Source organism: Balaenoptera physalus, assembly GCF_965194825.1.
Source record: "Balaenoptera physalus genome assembly, chromosome: 5".
Taxonomy (NCBI): domain Eukaryota; kingdom Metazoa; phylum Chordata; class Mammalia; order Artiodactyla; family Balaenopteridae; genus Balaenoptera; species Balaenoptera physalus.
The window spans coordinates 112,903,941-112,925,804 of record NC_138884.1 but is presented as its reverse complement, the minus strand read 5'-3'; the positions used below and the strand labels follow the sequence as shown (position 1 = coordinate 112,925,804).

At 48.4% G+C, this 21,864-nt stretch overlaps 1 protein-coding gene across 6 annotated transcripts in view; it reads right to left on the bottom strand.

The window, feature by feature from the left end:
• Nucleotides 1-21,864, bottom strand: part of LOC309660903 (solute carrier family 2, facilitated glucose transporter member 9-like) — a 122,622-nt gene that overhangs the window by 8,964 nt on the left and 91,794 nt on the right. For all 6 annotated transcript variants that reach the window (XM_082462023.1, XM_082462028.1, XM_082462025.1 and 3 more), the window contains one exon: nt 14,121-14,248. In XM_082462023.1, the coding sequence (XP_082318149.1) occupies nt 14,121-14,248 (128 nt within the window). The remainder of the gene's footprint in view (nt 1-14,120; nt 14,249-21,864) is intronic.

Below are 21,864 nucleotides of genomic sequence, written 5' to 3'. Positions count from 1 at the left end.
TGGCTTCAGCGCCTCGAGGGATTTGGCAGGCATCCTTGGCTGCCTGCTCTGTACCTGCTCAGGGCTTCGCCAGCACCTTCCGTCTCTCTGCCAGGCATCGCCTCCCTCCCCCACTCCGCACACACACTTCCTCAATCTCAGCTTGAAAGGTCCCTGCACTGGGCAGCCCACTTAAGCCCCCCATCTTACTTCCTCCCGTGAAACTACACCCGTCCCGTGAGAGTCGTGTCGGTTCTTCCTGAAACGTTAGGCAGCTTGTGCCCTCCTGTTCAGTGCCCGCCTGCAGGGCGCAGCACGATGCCGGCACCCACAGGCACTGAGCGCATGAAAGGTGCTCTCTCCTCAGAGGGTCCCCTGGCCCATCCGGAGAGGCTGGGGGCAGTTTTGCTTGCTTTCAGAGCCCACCATCTCAGATCTGCATCAGCTTTCCCCCTCACTTTGCACAGGCATTTGGGATATTTTTCAAGTTGAAAAGAATCATTTTCTTGCTTCCAGATTTTGTTGAACTCAAAAGGAATTTTAGAACTCCAGTGGAATCAAGCAGGCGTACATTTGCATGCCATTTTCTCCCAATCAGAAAATATTGATGCTAATGGCAGAAGCCCAGTTATCCGCAGGGTTTTACAACCAACGACCCAAGGGACCCAGTGACGCTGACCACAGCAAAGGCTCAGAGGAGAAGGCAGCCTGCGGCTGAGGGCAGAGAAACAGAGACTGATAGCAATCTCCCCAGGGGCCAAGGCAGCGCAGCCCAGCCCATCAAGAACATTTTGCAGGAAGGGAGCAGGGTGGGTGGGAGAGAAGGAGGAAGGAGGGGGAGAAGGCAAGCTTTGAGAGGCCACTTGTCCTGATGGCTCAGCTGGTAAGGGGTGGTGCAAGTTTCCAGCGTTTACCATGATTGCTTTTTCTGTCCTGTCTCCTCTTTCCAGGTGACCCTAAGATCGCACGGCAGGAAACAGCCTTCCCAGTACTAATAGTGATCATGACAGCAACCGATCCTGAGTGTCTGTGGGTAGACTTTGCACCGAAGTCTTGACTTTGTCTCTCATTCTTTGGGGAGCCCTGCTGCAAAAGTGGGGCAATTCTCTTGTTTCATAGAAATGAAAATTATGGCTAAGAGGGCAACCAAAGTTGGACAAAGTTTGACCAGCCTGCCCTTCACCTAATTGCTGAGCTGCAAAGCCAGGGTTCAAGGTCAGGCTGTCTGACCCCAAAGTCTGTGCAGTTTCTTCTTGTGTCTCATTTGTACCTGGAGAGTGGCCAAGATGTCAGAGTAGAAAGACCCTGAGCTCACCTCCTCTGACGAGCACACCAAAGTCACAATTATCTGCAGGGCAACCATCAGTGAAAAAGACTGGAACCTACCAGAGAAGATCTTCTACAACAAAGATGTAAAGAAGGAACCACAACAAGATGGGTAGGAGGGGCGGACTCACGATATAATCATTTGTACCTGACATTTGCCTTTGTGCCTGGCAAATAAGGGCAATCAGAACCGCCACCGACCACAGCAGCTACCAGTTACCAAGTTACTCTGTCCTAGAGATCAGGCCAGTGTTACAGGAATTGCCCCAGGCTGGGAGCCCCAGACACAGAGCCTGAGACTGGGGCATGAGAGCTTATTTGGGAGGTGATCCAGGGGGCACTAGTCGGGGAGCAATTTTGAGATGGGATGAGGGTGACCAACTGTCCCAGGTTCCCCGGGACAAAGGGGTTTTCTGGGATATGAGACTTACAGGGACAGTCCTGGGAAAACTAAGACGAGATGGTCACTCTATATAGGGAAGGTGTGGTGGGTTGAATTGTTTCCCCCCAAAAGATATACTGAAGTCCCAACCCCCGGTACTTGTGAATCTGGCATTGTTTGGAAATAGTCTTTGCAGATGTAGTCAAGTTAAGATGAGGTCATTAAATCCAATCACTGGTCTCCTTATAAAAAAACACAGAGACACACACATATGGAAGGTCATAGGATGATGGAAGCAGAAATTGGAGTGATACAACCACAAGCCAAGGAATGCTGAAAACCACCAAAAGCTAAGAGAAGGGTATGAAACAGATTTTTCCCTCACAGCCTTTAGAAGGAACCAAACTTGCTAACATCTTGACTTTGTACTTACTAGTCTCCAGACCTGTGAGAGAATACATTTCCATCATTCTAAGTTTTTGGGACTTCGTTATGGTAGCCCTAGGAAACTAACACAGAAGGGGGCGTGTCCAATGGGAGCTCAGTGCTTTCGCTGGAGTCCTCTGGGAGAGCGGACCACACATCAGAGTTGCCCTGACACATATGAGGAGGGGGCAGCTGGGTTATTTATCCTCCAACAGATGAGAAAACTGAGAAAGCTGAGGCTTGGAGAGGTTAAGAAAGTACCCCAGGGCCCCTCTGCTAATGAGTGGGTTAGAATACTGATAAGATTCATGCCAATCTCCAGAACCATGCTGGCCCAGATATTTTTTTCTGAAGAAGTTCATGCTCCTTGCAAGCCTCTGTTTGGGTGTTGGGACACATTTGCCACTGACACATTTTGGTATGAGTGAAAGGACCAAAATGCGTGAGCGACAGTGCTTGCTGGCTATTATGGGTGGAATTATGTCCACTCATGACTCATATGTTGAAATCCTAACCCCTAATACCTCAGGTGGATTGTATTCGGAGCTGGGGTCTTTAAGAAGTGATAAGGTAAAACGAGGTCATAGGGGTGGGCCCTAATCCAAGACGACTTGTTTCTTATAAGAAGAGATTAGGACCAGACATACACAGAAGGAAGACCATGTGAGGACACAGGGAGAAGACAGCTGTCTACAAGCCAAAGAGAGAGGCCTCAGAAGAAATCAACCTTGCCAAGAGCTTTGTCTCAGACTTTCAGCCTCCGGAATTGCGATAAAACAAATTTCTGTTGTTTAAGTCCCCCAGCCTGTGGTACTTTGTTATGGTAGCCCCAGGAAATGAGTATGGTGGCTTTTGATTATGGCTGAGGTGCCTCCCAGAAGGGCTGTAGAATGGAAACGGTTCCTTTACGGAGTCTGCAGCAAGCAGAAGTTGACCCCACGGGAGGGTCTGCGTGGGGTGAGGGGTGCGACTGCGAACTTGTAAGTCCTGCATTTCTCCAATGCCTTCATCACTGCCAGCGGCAGCCCCAGGAACCTAGCAAGCTCCCATCCAGAAAGGAAACTTAAGCATCACTGCCTTCCCCAGTTTGGGTCAGGAGGCTGACGTTTCCCCAAATCTACATGTGGCCACCTGACTGTTGTGTCTCCATCAGTGTGTCCGGCGGGGCCATTCAGCTTGAGTCAACAGTCATAACTTCAAGGTTTCCTGAACAATCCCTGAAAACCCAGAGGCCCTGGGGATGCCCCAGCTGGCAGGAACTCTGCTTTCAGAGGGAGTTTGCCTTAAAAATGCCCACGGACATAAGGAAATGCTCATGAGATCATGCTGGGTGAGAAAAGCAAAAACCAAAACAAAAAAAATAGGTTCCAAGTTTTATAAATATGAAAAATTACGTATATTTGGAGGAAAGGAAGGAAGCAGCATCATTAACCCGTAACATGGGTGTTTTCACTTCTTTTTCTTTATATTTTCATAGTTTCTATAGTGGACCTGAGCCATTTATAGTTAGAATTGCCTCATAACTTTATAGGAAAAAAGGAAAAAGAGGAGGGGGAAGAGAAGAGGAGGACACAAGGATGAGTTAATCATATTCCTTGTTTCTTGACATACTATCATTACTGGACTGGGCAACTTTCCTCTCTTATTTATATTTATTTGTTTGTCCTCTTTTTATCCTCATCTTCTGCTCTCATTCCTTTTGCCCTTCAGTGGTCTCCCCTTGACTCTAGACAAACTCATGTTTAAGTGTTTGATGAATGTTCTTAAAATCAACGTATCCTGCCTATCTATCTATCATCTATCTGTCTATATCTATCTATCATCTATCTATCTATCATCTATCTATCTATCTATCTATCTATCTATCTATCTATCTATCTATCATCTATCTATCTACCTATCTATCTTTCTATCTATCATCTGTCTGCCTTTTTCTTTGTGAAAATCTGTATTGTTGTTTTATGTGTGTGTTTTAAATTTACATAAGTGGTACCAGGCTACAGACTCCACTCTGTGCTTTACTTTTCTCAGCACTGGGTTTAGAGTCATACACGTGGGTGATGAAGCTCTAGTTCCTTGCTTTCACTGCAGCATAACTGTTTTGTAGTGTGTATCTACTATGCTTTATTTATTCTTTTCCCCAAGGGATGGCTACTCAGGTTACCTTTAGCCTTTCGATGCCACAAACAGTGCTGTAGTTAATATCCCTGTACAGTCTATCTTATGGACCTTTGCAAAAATCTCTGGGTAGAATTTTGGGTCATAGTGTATATGGATACTTAATTTGATTAATTGGCATTAGACTGTTCCACCAGTGCATGAGGTCTCCCATTTCCCTAGGTCTTTGTCAACATTTAGTGTTCTCCAAATTTCTAATTTTGACAATTGGGCAAACAGTTGACTAACTGTTTACAGAGGTATGTTATTAGTGTAGTTTGCCTTTATTTGATTTAAACAAGTTTAAAGCTTCTCTTCCCCGGTGTTACCCTTTAGGCTTCTTGTCTGTGAACTGCCCTTTCTTATTCTTGATCCCCTTTCCTACAGGGACTCATGTCTTTTTATTGTTGACTCGCAAGAGGTCCTTACTACTCTAGGAGTTAATCCCTGATCAGTTTCAGAGGTTACACATGGCTTCTCTCACCCGTTGTCTGCGGCACCCTTGAACTTGCTGCTCCTTGTTGGGCAGAAACCCGCGATTTTGATATAATTGGATCCGTCCCTTCTCTCCCCATCATTTGTGCTTTTAGGGGTCTTGTCCTTCCCCAGCCTGGGTCACAGAGATACCTTCCTACTTTGTCTTCTGTTTAATTTTTAGTTTTACTTTTCACGTTTCGTTCTTGAAGCCATCTGGAATCGTTTTACACATTTTATCTATTTAGTCCCTGCTCCTTCTTTTTAAGTTTGAAAGTTTTTGCTTACACAAAGGGTTCAATGGATAAAACTGTTAAAAAAGTTGCTGACCTATAAAATGCCCTCTCTATAAATAGGAAGGAAGAAGGGACTGAATATTTTTGAAAGGCTCTGTACTGTTGAACTTCTGAACTGTGAAGCCAGGGTCACGTCCATGGACATCCTTCCTGGGAACAAACTGACAATCAATTAGCACAGCACTAAAGGGGGCAAGTGCGAAAGAGAAGGAACGAGCTGGGCTGAAGGCCAAGCTTAAGGATGAAAGAAGGCCTGACCATCAAGTGGGCTTCTCACAGAGCCCTTGTTTTGTGGATAAAATCCTCTTTCCCTTCCTGATGATGCCAATGGCAGTGTTTAAATCGTAGAAATCTTCTGTGGACCAGTTCAGAAGTAACGATGCTGTGAGTTCAACTTTGAAGGCAGTGCTGCTGATTGGCTGACACTGGTCTGTAACTGCAGGTGATGAAGACCAAGGGTGTGTGAGCTGCCCCGATGGCAAGGTGACTGTCACCAGCTTGGCTGTCTGCCCGGCCGGGGTGATTCGTCTGGGCCCGGTACTGCCTCATGCAAGATCCTCCTCCCCAAACTGGATTTACTCTGCTCCTGACTGCTCCCTCCCCTTGGCCATCATCCTAATCCAAGCCTGAGCACCATTTCTCCTGCAGGTGACAGACAATCCCAAGCACCAGGTCTTCCCACCCACCAATCCAGCCTCCAAGCAGCCAGAAGCGTCTTCCCGAAACACAAACCCAATTTCTCCTTCCACTGCTTAGTATCCGTCACTGTTTCCAAATCTCTGCATTGGGGTTCTCAACCACAGCTACCCATTAGAATCATCTGGAGCACTTTAAAAAGATCCTGATAATTCCACCCCCAACCACTGGCTCAGAATCTTGGTGATGGTGATGGTAAGTCCCAAGCATTAATCATTTATCTTAAACTACTCCCCGTGGGTCTCATGTGCTTCCAGGGCTGAAAACCTCTGGTCTACAGGATCAAGTGTAAGTTCTCTAGCAGAGCATTCAAGGTGTAGTAGGGTCTACCCAACATTCACTGAAGAAATATCAAATGCCTGACATAAAGACCTGCTATGCAATTACTATTTGTATTTAGTGTATGAATGTCCAGTCTGTCTCCTGCTACTAGGCACGTTCAGGCCCTTTTGTAATCTAGCAGGAGCTCTACCACCCCAGAACTGTCACCATAGGACTCCTCTTGGGGGTCTCAGGACCACCCTGGGCTCACCCCGGGGGGCAGTAGTCAGAGACTCAGCATCACATCTGCCTGGCTTCTGGGCAGCCTCCGACCATGTGTCTCAGCCCGGCTTCCAAAACCCACCTGTACTTCCTGTAGTCAGCTATGCAATGGCCCTCAAGTATCTAGGTCCTGATATCCTGTGAATGTTGCTTTATATGGCAAAAAGAGACTTTGCAGATGTGATTTAGTTACAGTCTCGAGATGGGAATATTATCCTGGATTATCTCGCTGGGCATAACTGCAATCACGGTTGCCCTTATAAAAGGGAGCCTGAGGGAGATCTGACACAGAAGGTGAGGCCACGTGACCACTGAAGCGAGGTGCTGGCATTAAAGATGGGGAGGGGCCAGGAGACAAGGGATGCAAGGAAAGCAGCCTAGAAGCTGAGAAGGCAAGAAAATGGATTCTCCTCTGGAACCTCTGCTGGGGATATGGCCCTGCCAACACCTTGACTTTAGCTCAGGGAGACTGATTTTGGACTTCTGGCTTCCATAACTGTAAGAGAATAGATTTCTGTTGTTTTAAGCCACCCAATTTGTGCTAATTTGTTATAGGAGCCCCAGGAAAGGCATACACTCCCCATTCCTCAACTCTGTAGTTCCTCCTTGTCTCGAGCCCCTGCACACCCCCTCCCAAAACTCATCTGCCAACCTGCACCTTCGTCATCTCTGCCCATGGACTGTCCTACGCTACGACCTATCATGTATAATAATACTTTTCAAGCATCGCACGATTTCCTCACAGTAGCCCTACGAGGAGGCTCTGTTATCAACCTCCACATACAGATGAGGAGCAGAGGTCTGGAGAAATCCAAGATCGCACAGCTTATCAACAGAGAGCGGGGCCTCAAACCCAGGCCCTCTGATGATAAATCCTGATCCCTCAACCCGTTTCCATGCTTATTAAAGCGCTAAAAAAAGAGCTCCTAAAATCGGACAGCAGGGTGGAGGACCCATCCACAGAGTGACTGGCCTGGCCTCTCTCTCAGCACGTTGGAGCATCAGGCCCTTTGCTGGTCTTTTCCCAGCAGGGAGCCCAGGAGCAGGCGGTGGTGAGCAGGTCTGCTCAGCAGGCTGTACAGAACCAGTGTGCATCTGAATGCCAGGGAGAGCCGGCCTCCAGGGGCTTGACGCAGGGTTCCTCGGGTAGGTAAGGGCGGAAGACGTGTCCGCCCTGATCACCGGCTTCTACCCTAAATTGTCTCCCCCAAATAATGTGCTTGAGGAATTTAATCTGACCAAATCCACAGTCATTTAGAGCACTTGATGGTGTCATTTTCAAGGTTGAATTAGCACCTCTCACCCTCTGCATGAAAGACTTTGGTCAAGATGTGTGACTCCTGGGGGACACCGTAGAGTGCAGCGGTCAGGAACGCATGCCCTGGAGATGCATGGATTTCAATCCCACCTCTGCCACTCGTTAGATTAGCTGCGCAACCTTGGGTAAGTGACTTAACTTTTCTGTGCATCCTTTTCTCCATCTGTGAAATGGGGCCATAATGGCACCTGCCCCACAGGGCTGTTGTGGGATTAAATGAATTACAATATGTACAGAGCACAGTAATTCTCAATCAATGTCAGCTCTCATTGTCAATCTGGGTGGTTTCCTACTGTATCAGTGCCCTGTGGCTACTGTAACACATTATCATAGATTCGGTGGCTTGAAACAACAGCAATGCATTCTCTCAGAGTCCCGGAGGCCATACTTCTGAAATCAGTGTCTCTGGTGTTGGCAGGGCCACATTTCCTCCGTTTCCTCCGGAAGCTCTAGGGGAGAATCTGTGGCTCGTCTGTCCCAGTTTTGGTGGCTGCTGGCATTCCTAGCTTGTGGCCGCATCACGCCAGTCTGCCCCCATGGTCACATCTCACATGCTCCTTCTTTTTTTAAATTTTATTTTAAAGTAAAAAAATTTTTTAATTTTTATTTTTGGCTGCACTGCGCAGCTTGTGGGATTTTAGTTCCCTGACCAGGTATTGAAACCGCGCCCTTGGCAGTGAGACCGTGGAGTCCTAACCATCGGACCACCAGGGAATTCCCCTCACATGCTTCTCTGTCCGTGTCACATCTCCCTCTGCCTCCCTCTCATAAGGACACTTATGATGGCATCTGGGGCCACCGTCTCAAGATCCCCTACTTAATCACTTCTACAAAGACAACTTTTCCGTATAAGGGAACACTTGGAGGTTCCAGGGATTAGGACCTGATATCTTTGGGGGCCATCATTCAACCTGCTACACCTGGATTCACACATTCATGAATCCCTTCTGATTTGCACCTGTGCTGGGCTGGGGACTGGGCTGTGGACACCCGAGGACTTCAGCTGGCGTCTTGAACCTGAGCGTCAACGGCTGGACGACCTTGGACAAATCAAAGACGTGCCCAGCCTCACGCGTCTCAGCTGTACGATGCCCCACAGGTGGCAGCACCTTGTGAGCTACACCTATGGGGCTGAGATGTTTCTGTGCACCGGCATCTGTCTCTCACTCTGCTTCTAGGGAACCCGGCCCAGGACAGTGTAGTATCCCGTTTGATCTATACAACCACCCCGTGGACCATTACTTCCATTTTAATTGAAATGGAAACTGAGACCCCCTAGGAGGGAAGGGGCCCAGCGGGTGGGCTACTGTAGGTGCTCAGCACCGCGTCGTGGCTCGGAAGGGTCTCTGTGGCTTTGCTGCACGGTCACGCCCACCACCCACCCACACGAGCTAGGTGTGCAGCAGGACTGGGAATCCCTGTGGCCAATGCCAGGGTGGAACGCTCGTGACTGATGGGCTGCTACTCCTGGCAAAGGTAAGTCTGTCCCAGCGGAGCAGGCGGGAGGAAAACGGGACTCACTATCCCCCAGCAGCCGGAAGCAGCTGCGCAACAAGGGTGTGTCTGCGGTTCTGATGTCAACGATAAAGCTCGGCATTTACACTGGAGTCAAGTCCTCATTTATATCTGGGCCCAAAAGTTCGACCTCAGCATCTAAGCTCTCCCATGACTGGGGACGAATCTTCCTGCCTGGCCCTCCTCCCGATAATACTCCTTCTACGCCCCAACACCCTCGGCCACTCTGGACCACTTGGTGCCTCTACACTCAGGATTCACCTCCACAGATCCGAGCCTTTGCTCATGCTGTTGCCTCGGCCTGGGATGCCCTTCCTCTCCATCACCACGGATCTAAGTGCCCCTCATGCTTCAAGGCTGCGCTCCGTGACTCTTCTCTGAGATGCCTCCCCGGGCCAACTGCTGCAGCTGGGATAACCTCCCTCTTGTGAGAACTGCTTGGTGTGAGCCCCCTGGGGTTCATACCTGTCCCCTCCCACAGCCCACCACCGCCCTGGCTTAGAGCTTCCCAAGGCTGTGTCCCCAGACCCTCGAGCAATGCCTGGCATGTTGTAGACTTGGCAAGCGTTTATAGAATGAATGAATAAATGAATGAATATGTGCATTTTGAAGTCTAGGTGGTCTTTTGGGGGGCGCCCTGGAGGGTCTAGAGAGACTGGGCTTTGAATGTTGGTCCTACTCTTCAGTAACAGCGTGATCTTGGTCCGGTCGTGACATTCAGTGTTACTTCAATGAGATCAAGTGTGTTCCGTGCCCCGTTGTGGGTCCTTGACAGACGCTACCTCCCACTCAGCCATTCATTTGGTTGAGACCAGGCCTCGGGCCACACATCTGGATACAGCGTAACTTAGGGCCCGGCCTGCAGGCTCTGGTCGCCTTGTTCCGGAGACAGACACAGAAGTTCACCCCCATAGGCCCATAGTCTTGGCTGGTACAAGGGGGCAGGCTCTAAGGATTGGATTTGGAACGATGGAATCGCCCACCTCCGGCGGCCCTGAGACTCCTGTATCCAGAGGACTCCAAGCGAAGGCTTGCTGACGGCCTGGCAGAGGGGCAGCGAGGGGATTCACGCGCTCACAGGGCGTCCCCTGCCTACCCTGGGATGGGCCAGGTCCTCACAAGTCTCTTGTTTCCCACAAGATCCTGCCAGCTTTTCACAACATCCGGCAGACATTTCCAGGCAAGGTCAAGGTCAAGGTCAGGTGGTCCCTCTCTGATGTGGGACCCATGCCTCTCTCCAGCTCTAGCCCCAAATGCCAAAGGCAGTGATGCGATATGAGCCCAGCACCTCCCAGGGAATGGATCAGAGACCTGTCTTCCAGGCCTTCCCCAGACACTTGTCTTTCTTTGCCACCCCCTGTACTTCTCCCTGCATTGCCCCAAGCCCTGAAACCCAAGCTTATAAAGAGTGATTCTCCCAACCCTCCCATGACACCTGTGCCCCGACGTGACTGAGAGGAAACAGCTGGTCTGGATGTTCTAAGATGGGCATGCAGACATGTATCATTTGTGCCTGATGGGACCTCGGCTCTTTGGGCGGGTGGCACCCCTTCCGCCCCTCAGCCCTTAAACCAGGCTGAGCCCTCCCTCGTCTTATTCCCCTGCTCCAGGCCAGGCTCTCAGCATCCCTGGAGCTGACTTCTCTATGAGATTATCCTGAAAGCACGAATGGATGCATTTTTACATGTGGTGACAGTCTTAGCACGCAGCTCTTACAGGAGGGACATTAGAACTCTCGGAGTCCTGGTCCTACTTTGCCCTCAGAGACATATCATGGCAGGGTGACCCAGCATGAGCTGTGACCCCAGGAACCTCTCAGGCTCCCGGGGTTCCCAGGCAGGTGAGCGCCGGGCTGGAAGTGAGCCAGTTGGAATGAACATGATCCCCCAACACGTCTTCAAGGCCATCAGAAATTGGGTTATTGTGAAAGGAGCGCGAGACCGGTAAAAGCCCTGTGGGTAGAGGAAGAGTACAAGTCCGTGGCCATGACCATGTCCTTACTGAGCTCCGGTGCCTCAGGCAAGTCTCCCAAGCCTGCTGAGCCTAACTTTCCTCCTCGAAAAGTGGGCTAGGGGCCTCATCAGGGAAGGGCACAAACTTTCTGGCTCTTCCCCTTTGGGACACAAGGCAGTGTGCATTTCCCCTTAGGTAAGGTGTGGTCGTGTGACTTTCAATCACGGAAAGTTGCACAGAACACACATCACTTCCATGCCAAGATCTTAACTGGCAGGTGTGAGACCTGCCACATTCCCTCCACCTGGCATGGGGGCAGTTATTTCAGAGAGAAGGGTCCTGCCAGCCAACATCCCTGAGTCGGGAAGCTCTGGGGCAGAATCTCTAGTCTCCCCCTGCAGTGAACATTACCACTATCCCAGGTGGTTTAACACCACTGAGGCTTGGGGGCTGTTTCTTCCTGCAGCAAACCCCAGCCCATCCTGACTCATACATGGGGCTGATAAGACTTTCCATGCGGTGGCGTGACTGCACATGTGACCTGGTACGTAGTAAATGCTCAGCTGTGGTCACTGTCCTCTCCTCTACCCTTTCCTTGACATGTAAGCCAGCTGCGTACGTTGAGCTAGCATGCACTGAGCGTGAATCTGGGCCAGACTCACCGGACTAAGAAAATATCTCAAGGTAAATGCAGTACCGCATTTCTATTTGGGAGAAGCTGTGGATGGGCTACGATTTGCCAAATGAACAACGTGAAATAAAAGTCACAGAAATCCAATTTCAGCTGGAGACCTCTCTGAGCGGTTTGTGTGGTGTGTGTGTGTGTGTGTGTGTGTGTGTGTGTGTTTGTGTGTGTGAGTGTGTGTTTAAAGATAAGTTAACTACTCAACCCCAGGTCAAATGGGCTTTTAAAAGAGTCATCTGCTTATAACCAAAGGCTTTTTCCTCCCGTGTCTTACCGGTGAGGGTGAGAGAAGGGGTTCAAACCTGGCTCTGTCATTTCTCTGAGCATCTCTCTGAGGCTCCTGATCTGTAAAGGGAGAAATACAGGCCCTACCTCCCAACACTGACAGGGCTGAATAGTGCCTGGCACTCAGCAAGCGCTCAGTAAACACTAGCGTTAGTGGCATGTCAGTGTTGTTAACTCCCAAAATGCAGTGGGAAAGTGAGATGCCCCCTTTTTTGGTCTGGGGGTCCAGAGGTCTTTCATGCCCCCCAAAATCACTCAGAAGATGTGGCCTACTTCCAGGACACATAGAGCTTAGTTTGGGTTGTGTGAAGGCTCTAGAATGTCTCACTTAACGTGTAAGGGTGGTGGGGAGATGTGCGTTGGCAAAGAAGCGATTTAAAGTGAATTTTCCCCACAATAATGAATATTTTACTGAGCCCTTGGCTCTGCTGGCTTTGAACCAAAGTGGAAAAAGCCATTTAAGGTTTGAAATCCACTGAAAAGACAACTTGTGTTCTGGGTCCAGCCGAGCGAAGGTGCCCCGAGGATGGAGTAAATGGACGAGGAGCGGTCTCTAATTCTCTGGTCCATGGCCTCCCCGTGGCATTTACGTTTCAGAGATGCAACGGCTGTAGCTAAGTCAGGATGCTTTAAAAGTTACATACTGCGTCAGCCCCTAACTCTGAGACTGAGACAGAGTGGCACATGGAGAATGTTGACGAGGAAGAGGGGGCAGGGCAGAGCCACTGGGTTAGACAGTGACTCAGGACCTGGGGCCGACCCCGTCCGCTCCCTGAGCCTCAGCTTCTCTGCAGGATGGAGAGGATGAGAAACCGCAGCTCGGGGCTGCATGAGGGTGACGTGAATTCATAAAGCCACGTGCAGGGGTCCTGGTGCAGAGTAGCTGCTCTATAGCTGGGGATGCAGGAGTACCCATCACGTGGGCCTGCAGCTGGGCCACTGACCTTCACTCAGCCCAACCTGCAGCAGAGTCTCTGGAATGTGCTGGGCTTGGCACTAGTTAATGAAAAGAGGAGGGTTGAATTAGGCCCTGAAAATGGATGGTGGGTTCCTTCTCAGAGGTTTCTGATGGATTCTCACCTTCACCAGTGGTGTCACCTGCTGTCTGGGCAGCAGGGAACCCTGTGGCAATTAGGGCAGGGAAGCCTGACCCTCCCTCCTGGAATGTAGCTGGGCCCCTTGCTCTGTGCGGAACACTTGTGAAGTCCTTGTCTTTGTGTTCCTGGCCCTGGAGGACTCTCAGATATTATTTCTTGCCTCTCCTGTCTATTTTGTTCCTTCTGTTCCAGCCACACTGGCCTCTTTGCTGTTCCTTACACAGTCCAAGCATGGCCCTGCTTCAGGGCCTTTGTACTTGCTGTTTCTCTGCCGGACATCTCCATTCCCAGGCTGCTCTCTCACTTCGCTCAGGTCTCTGCTCTGATGTTACCTCCTTTGAGAGGCCTTCCCTGATTGCCCCACCTAAAATAGCATGTCCACCTCTGTTGTTGCTTCCCGTTTCAGCTCCAAGACCATGGAACACAGGCTTTAGTTCCCCTCTATCCTCATTGCCTGAAACAGTGCTGGGCACAGGGTAGGGGCTCAGTAAATATGTGTGGAATGGATGAGTGAGCGAATGAATAGATTCTTTATGCAAAAAGAACTTGTGTCTGTTTCCTGAGTTATCATTCTCCTGTCAGGGTGGTCACCCCTGGGACAGTGACCCCATTAGCTGTGGTGATGCCGATGACAATGAGGACGCTGCATGCATGGCAGGGTGGCAGCGTGCACTGGAAACATGACACGGACCTTGCCTCACACCAGGACGAGTGCACTGTAAAAATGCAGGTTTGAGATTCTCACCGAGGGTTCCCTGCAGACCCTCAGCGATGGGAAGCCCACTTCTTTTGAGACGGCCCTTAGCATTTAGGAGCAGCTCCAGAGTCATGCAGGAGGGAGAAAAAGGATTAAGGATTTAGGCAAACTACATTTTTCCCATCCTTGGGCCAATAGAGTTTCCAGTTGAGAGAGGCTCAGCGTCTGCGTTATGAATCACCCATCACTCGAAGGCGATCTCGTGAGCAAGAGCCCCCTTGTTGGTCATACCTGAATGAACGGGAAGAAGAGGCCGACGGCAAAGTTGGAGAGCCAATTGACGGTTCCTGCCACGGTGTAGGCAGCTGGCCGCTGCGACTGCTGGAAGAACTCGCCGGTCAGGATGAAGGGGATGCCGCCTGCAAGCAGAGCCAGGGCGCGGATTAATCTCCCTGGGAAGGTCAGGCCGCCAGCACCCATCTCTACGTGGCAGGGGACCCCCACCCGGTGAGAGCCGGCTCTACCTGGGAGAGTGATGCCTTTGGGAGTGGATGCTGGAGTTAACAGCCTGTAACCCCTAAAGGTAACATAAACCACTCCTCTGACCTGGCCCACCCAGATGAGAGATGGTGCATCCTCTTGGCTTTGCAAATGCCCTCTGAATCAAGCTGTGCTCCTCCACAAAGTGAGTGCGATGTGTATCAACACGAGGTACCAGGCAACTGACACTGAATATACTGCGCTAGGGATGCGTATAATTTATCTTCAGAACAACTGAGTCAGGCAGGTATTGGCTACCGTATTCCCTGGATGAGAAAACTGAAGCTCAGAGAGGTTACGTGACCTAGCCAGGGTCACTCAGCTCCTGAGTAGCAGAGCCAGGACTCAGGTTTGGGACTCAGACTCCAAATCTCAAGGTTTTTCTGCTAATCGTTGCTAGAGAGGAGTCCTCCTTACCGCCTCCCGACTGGACGCCCGGTGGGCCCCGGCCCCTGAGTCGCCCCAGCAGTGCAGCAATAGCAGAAACATCATTGTCATGGGGCGGGACAATTCTTTATTTTGAGAGGCTGTCCTGTGTGATCGCAGAATGTTTCTCACCCCTTGCCTCCAGAAGCCAGGAGTGCCCCTCGTCGCCATGGCAACCCGAACTGCTTGGTCACATTTCCCAGTGCGCCCTGGGCACCACACCTGGCTGAGATTCTCTGAGGTCTGCACCCTCCCCCTCCAGACTGTCCTGCTCAGCGAGACTCAGGATTGGGCCCTGTGACCACGTCCAGGACCTGGGGTTCAGGATGATACCCCCATTCCCCGCCGTCCTCAACAGGAGTCTCCACTCGAATCAGACCTACACCTTGGAGGTCCACAGAAAAGACAGGATGGGTAGTAGAAGGGGAAACGCTGAGGGCCTTTGCCCATCTCAGTTTGGGAACCACTAGGCTCATTCCACTCATTCCATCAAGATTTGGTGATTATTGGCTGTGCTGGGGCTGGTCCCACAGTCTTGGAGGAGAGTGGCAATGCCCCTGCCCTCCTGAGACTCCCTCATCTGGTGAGGGAGACAAGATGACTTGCTTCTTACAAAGGAAGTGAAGGAACAATAGATAATCGCAGCATGTGATAAGCACTGGAGGAAATACTCCGGGCAATGGAGGGAGTGGGGATCTAGGTTAATAGTTGTGGGGAGGGCCCCCTGGGCAGGTGATGGTGGAGATGTGGCTTGAAGGAAGGGATGCAGCTTGTGATGACTTTGGGCAGATCTTGCTAGATTTGGGGAAGATCATGTGGTGGAGGGATGGGAGGGCTGAGACCCTTAGGGGTGAAAAGGACTGGGTCAAGGTCCAGTACAGAGGCCAGTCTGTCTGGACATCTGAGGGAGGGTAGAGAGGCATGAAATGAGGTGGCAAAGGTGAGCAGGGCCAATTAAGCAGCCTCTGGAGATCAAGGAGAGGGGTTGCCATTGAAGAAAACCAATGAGGGGGTTGAAGTAGGGGTTGATGCGATCAGTGTGCATTTTGTAGCGATCACTGCTGCTTGGAGAAAGGGCTGGAGGATGCAGGGGTGGATGCAGGAGGCTGTTGGGTTATGCAGGAGGAAGTGATGGTGTCTAGAGGGTGCAGATGGTGGCGGTGGGGATGGAAGGAAGGGGCCGAATTTGAGGATTCTCCATCCCATGGACGCAAAGCTTTTAGAGAGAGCGCTGCACACAACCGCAACACTCATCATCAAGTTCAACCAAGCAACCCAAGGTCACAGAGAGGACCACCTCAAGTCTGTGTCTCTCCAGAGTTCTCACAACAATCACCCCAGCACCCTGCCAGCCAGCCTTGGACTCCACACCTCAAAAATGACTCAGAATGGACCACCCCCGACCCCTCGCTAGACTGTGAGGCCTCCAGGGCAGGCAGCATCTCCATTTGCCTGCCAGAGAGTAGACAGGTGATTGATATTTACTTACTTGAATTAAATGCTCAACATTTAATTTTGCAAAACTTTGATATGCAGTTTATTACAAAAGGGGGAGTCTCTTTATCTTAAAGGTATCTGTCAAAATGTGCAAGAACAATGATTGCACGTTGAAATGTGCTAAAACCAACCTTAGGTCTGTAGAGCATGTGATATTGCGTTGTTGGAAAGCGTATGCGTCACACACCCAGTTGGTCCTGCAGATAACACTGCCATGAGCCTTGCTGCATATCCCAGGGGACAGTTCACAGCTATTCTGAAGCCTGAAGAGGGTTGAGGGCTGGTGTTTCACCTTTCCTGACTTTCCTAGGTGTGTTTTGGAAGCATCTGTGGATAACTCAGTTAACACTGGTGCACCAGCTTCCAATGGAGCAGAACGTTGACGAACCTGCCTCCCTGTACTTTCTTTGTGGCTTCAGGGCTGAGGCCATGACTTGTTTATTGGTTATGGCCCTCCTCCCAGCACAGCACCTAGGACACACGTACAGGTGCTCTGTAAATGTTTTCAGGATCAGTGGAGGAATTATTAAGATACCCTGGGGTTCACAGGACATCTACATCAGGTCTCTTCTCTCTTTCCTTCATCAGGTTCAGGCCACCCCCAGAGAACAAATATAAGCAACCATGAGGATCCTACACAGCTCACTGTGCCGATGGGTTTCCATTTCCATTATTTCCTTTGAACCTCACAACCAAAGAAGGTGGTGAGGCATAGTGGGCTTGGGCTCTGTTGTCAGTAAGAACAGGTTGAAGTCCTGGCTCCATCAGATCCCTCTAGAATTCAGATCTCTCACATGTGAAGTATGATAGCAGGGACTTACTGCTGAGGGTATTTGTGAGGATTAAATGAACAATTGTGTGCAAGTACTTAGTACAAGTCTGCCCCATGAGAGGTCCTCAATAAGTGTTACCTACTTAATAATTGTTAGCTACTATGATAATAGTTTAAAACTCCTCTGAATTATTTCCCCCCTTTTTATGAGTTAGCTGAAGCTCAGAGAAGTGGAGTGACAAGCCCAAAGTCTCTTAACAAGGAGTGATGATGATAATGATGATGGTGATGGTAATGATGATGATGGTGGTGATGGTGATGATGGAGTGGTGATGATGATGATGATGATGATGCTAGGGATAATGATGGTGATGATGATGTGGTGGTGATGATGGTGATGATGGTAATGATGCTAGTGATAATGATGGTGATGATGGTGATGGTCTTGATGATGATGCTAGTGAGGATGGTGATAATGACGATGCTGATAGAAATGAAGATGTTGGTGGTAATGATGATAATAGAGATAATGGTGCTGCTGCAGTTGCTGAATGATGGTGGTGGTAACTATGTGATAGGCATTGGGAAAAGCATTTGACATACATTATTTCATTTAATTATCACTGCTATGTGGTAGTTACTACTATCATTTTTTTCCCATTTAACATATAAAGTAACCTAGGCTTAAGAAAGTTAAGTAATTTCCTCAAATCACATCACTAGTGGGACTCAAACTCAAGGCTGGGTGACTTCCAAGTTTGAGTCTTAATTACTCCATTGTGAAGGAAACAAGTGTAAGACACTAACAATCTTTAAAATATGTGAAAGGAACTTAGCAGTCTTCATGGTTTTATTTGAATGCTCTCCCAAGTCCTGGAATTCACTTGTTTCTCTTTTGCCTAAAGGCATGCATGGGCTGATTTCCTGAGTCTCTCATGGTCTGTTTCTTTGAATCCAAGGTAAAATGAGAAGGAATGGGGTTTGATATGGAAACAGAACAGGTTTCTTGCAGGTCCTCTATCTTTGTTTTGCTTTTCAAAATGAAAATAATTTTATTATTTTTTTCTGATTATCATGAGTAATATATGCTCCTTTTAAACAATTAAGGAAAGCATGCAACATAGAAAGGCATAAAAAGAAAACAAAAATCATCCCTAAACCTTCCACCCAGGATTGATCCCCATTTGTATTTTGGTACTTGGCAAATTGAATGTTGCTATAAAAAAGCCTAGAGCGAGTCTGATATTTCTGCTTTAGTGACTGGCTTTTTCTGCCTGAAGCCCTGAAGAAATCTTTCCTTATCCTTGAAGTTTATAAACTTGACTATGGTGGGTCTTGTGTTGATCTTCCCATAACCATCTTTCTTAGAACATGGTGTATCCCTTTGACTACAGATTCAGGCTTTATTCATTTCTTAGGTTATACTTTTGAAAACTTCTGTTCTACATGTTGGATTCTTTATTCTGGGACAATTGTTACCCTTATGTTGGATCAACTTTGTCTCTCTTCTGCACCTATAGTCTCTCAAATGACTTTATTCTCTTGTTTTCTGCATAGATTCCTCACGCCCTGGGCAATCTCTCCCCTCTTTCTCTTCTCCCTTCCTTTCCTCTCTTCCTTCTTCCATGTGCCATGTTGGTGCTTGCCCTGTCTGTGCTCCTATTCTCCTTTCCTATATGTAGAGTGAGGTGCTCCATCCAGATTTCCATCTGCTCTGATATGGCAAGTGATTCATCTTTGGCACTTTTTCTTTTTGTCTTCTGGGTTGTCTTGTCTTTCAGGTCACAGTTTGAGGTGTGAGTACTATCTTCCACTAACTTCTATAAAAGGTGGGAATGGGGTTGTAGGGGGAATGTGGTGAGGGCTGCCGGAAGCCCTTTCTGAGAGGTCTGGGCTCTGCTTTTTCTTTCCTCTGAGATTTTGTGAAGTGATCTGCAGAACCCATTCCACAGGGTCAGGGGGATTTTCTACTTCTGCGGGCTTCCACTGGTCTTCTCAAATTAGGACAAAGTCTTGGAAATTGAGAAGCCCCAGGGCCTTTGAGGTTTGCTGTGGGGGAAGGCATCTTTTTATCTTTCCCCAGGATTGCTGACTCACTTCCTTACTCTATTTCCCCCACAGATTAGGGTGTTAGTGAGAGTTCTTAACCGTTTTTGAAACCCCTTCTCTGGTTAGTGATGTTTCTGAGGAGTGGAGACCGAATTCTAGCCCCACACTAGACTTATCCTTAATTGGTGCAAATTTTCAAAGTCTATGGTATAATTTTTTTGTTTGGTTGATGGCTAGTTTTTTTTCAGTGTAAAGATTTGTTTGGTTGTTATTACTGTTTTTTTTCAAAAAAAGTTTTTTTTTTCTGCTCATTTTGTTAGATATTTGGGGGAGGGAGATCCTGTAACCAGGCTATACATGACCGTATTTACCTGAAATCTCTTTATAATTAGGTTTTTAAAACCAAGGTATTGGTGTTCCTTTTGGTAGGTGTGTAGATTGCTGCTTATCTTAAAATTATATGCTTCAAAATTAAAGGGCAGTTGAAGACAATACTTTTGTGTAAAGGATTGTGACAAGGGAATGCCTTGTTTAAAATGATCTGTTTTGGGGCCTTTTATTTTGTGGACATTATTATTTGAGAAAAGATTTTACATGCCTGATCTCATTGACTCTTTCTTCATGACCAAACTATGAGTTATGAATTATTATTACAGATTAGGAAACTAAGACTCTAGAAGATGAAGGGCCTTACCTAAGTGACTAGTCCCACTTGTAAGTGTTAGAGTTGGATTTTTGACCGCAAACCCTGCTTTCTTTTGACTGCAACTTTCAGCTAAAAAGGATAGAAAGATGACAATGAATTTGTGCTGTTGTTTCCCCATATGCCTGGATACAGGATGGAAACAAGACATATTACAGCACTCAATACCTATTAGGCAATAGGTATCATACAGTACAACTTAAACACTGAAAATAAGCCCCAATGATGACATCTCTTGGTCAACATATCTTGTTATCTTATTTGGCGATTATTTGTTATTTTATTTGGCTATCTTATTCTGGATTCCCCCAGAAGCAAACACTGACAAGTAGTTTATGTGTGAGTTGATCCTAGGAAATACTAGTAAAAGTGTGGGTAACTGAAGGAAGTGAATAAAAGATATGTCATCAACAAGTTACCACTGTGGGCAACCAGAGCTTACTCCAATTGGAGACCCTTGGGAAACTGTGGAAAACACATCTCAGAGCCGTCCCATCTGAGAGGCAAGGGAGCTGGGTATGGATTCACCAAACCTGTCAGTCATCGAATGAAGGTTGCTCTTCGGGCAGTGCTTTTGGCGGCCATAAGATTGGGCTAAGTGACGTCTGTAGGCCCTCAGGGTAAAGGTGCATGTGGTGGCAGCTGTAGGTCCTACTGGGATGCCCTGAAAGGGTTCGGGTTAGGGTTAGAGGGGATTTGAGGAGGGACACCAATCATCTTTGCTACTGACATCTATTCTCCAGGCGTTAGACTTCACGATGGCCACTGCAATACGTATGTCTGAGTAGTTAAGTGTTTATATCTTAGACACCTTAGTATTTGCTTCAGGAATGGGAGTAGAACACCATGATTAAGAGCATGGGTGGGATGTAACACTATGGTTAGAGCATGGGCTAAGGTATCACACTATGGTTAAGCACATGGGTGGGGGTACCACACTATGGTTAAGAGCATGGGGTAGGGTATCACACTATGGTTAAGAGCACGGGGCAGGGTATCACACTATGGTTAGAGCATGGGGTGGGATGTAACACTATGGTTAGAGCATGGGTGGGGTATCACACTATGGTTAAGAGCATGGGGTAGGGTATCACACTATGGTTAAGAGCATGGGTGGGGTATCACACTATGGTTAAGAGCATGGGGTAGGGTATCACACTGTGGTTAAGAGCATAGGGTAGGGTATCACACTGTGGTTACAGCATGGGGTGGGATGTAACACTATGGTTAGAGCATGGGTGGGGTATCACACTATGGTTAAGAGCATGGGGCAGGGTACCACACTGTGGTTACAGCATGGGGTGGGATGTAACAATATGGTTAAGAGCATGGGTCAGGGTATCACACTATGGTTAGAGCATGGGGTGGGATGTAACACTATGGTTAGAGCATGGGTGGGGATATCACAATAAGGTTAAGAGCATGGGGTAGGGTATCACACTAAGGTTAAGAAGATGGGGTGGGGTATCACACTATGGTTAGAGCATGGGGTGGGGTATCACACTATGGTTAGAACATGGGTGGGGGTATCACACTAAGGTTAAGAAGATGGGGTAGGGTATCACACTATGACTAGAGCATGGAGCAGGGTGTGGCACAAAGCTCCTGTCTCTGGCTCACTGTTGTAACAACCAAGCTGTAGTGGACAACCGCGCCCCCTGGTGTCCACCACGAGGAGCCATCTGACACCAGGTCTATTCTCACAACCATTCTTTCTCCTCTGGAGACAAACCTGATTGAAATTCCCACATTTCTACCTACTGGCTATGTAACCATGGGAAAGGACATCTATGGTTCTCAGTTTTTGCATCTATGAAATGAAGATAACACTACTTTCTATCTCTTAGCATTGTTTTGAGGATCAGATGCAGCCTGCTTAGCAATGTGTGTATGTCGTGTTCCAGCAAACACAGCCCTTGTTATTTATGCCCCTGGCAAGCTTCCCTGCACATTTTCTTTAGCTCCCTTCCTCCTCCTCTGCTATTTTCTAGCTCTTGCCATGTACCTGAGAAAAATCTCAATTTGTATATAAAAGAAATAAAGGGCAA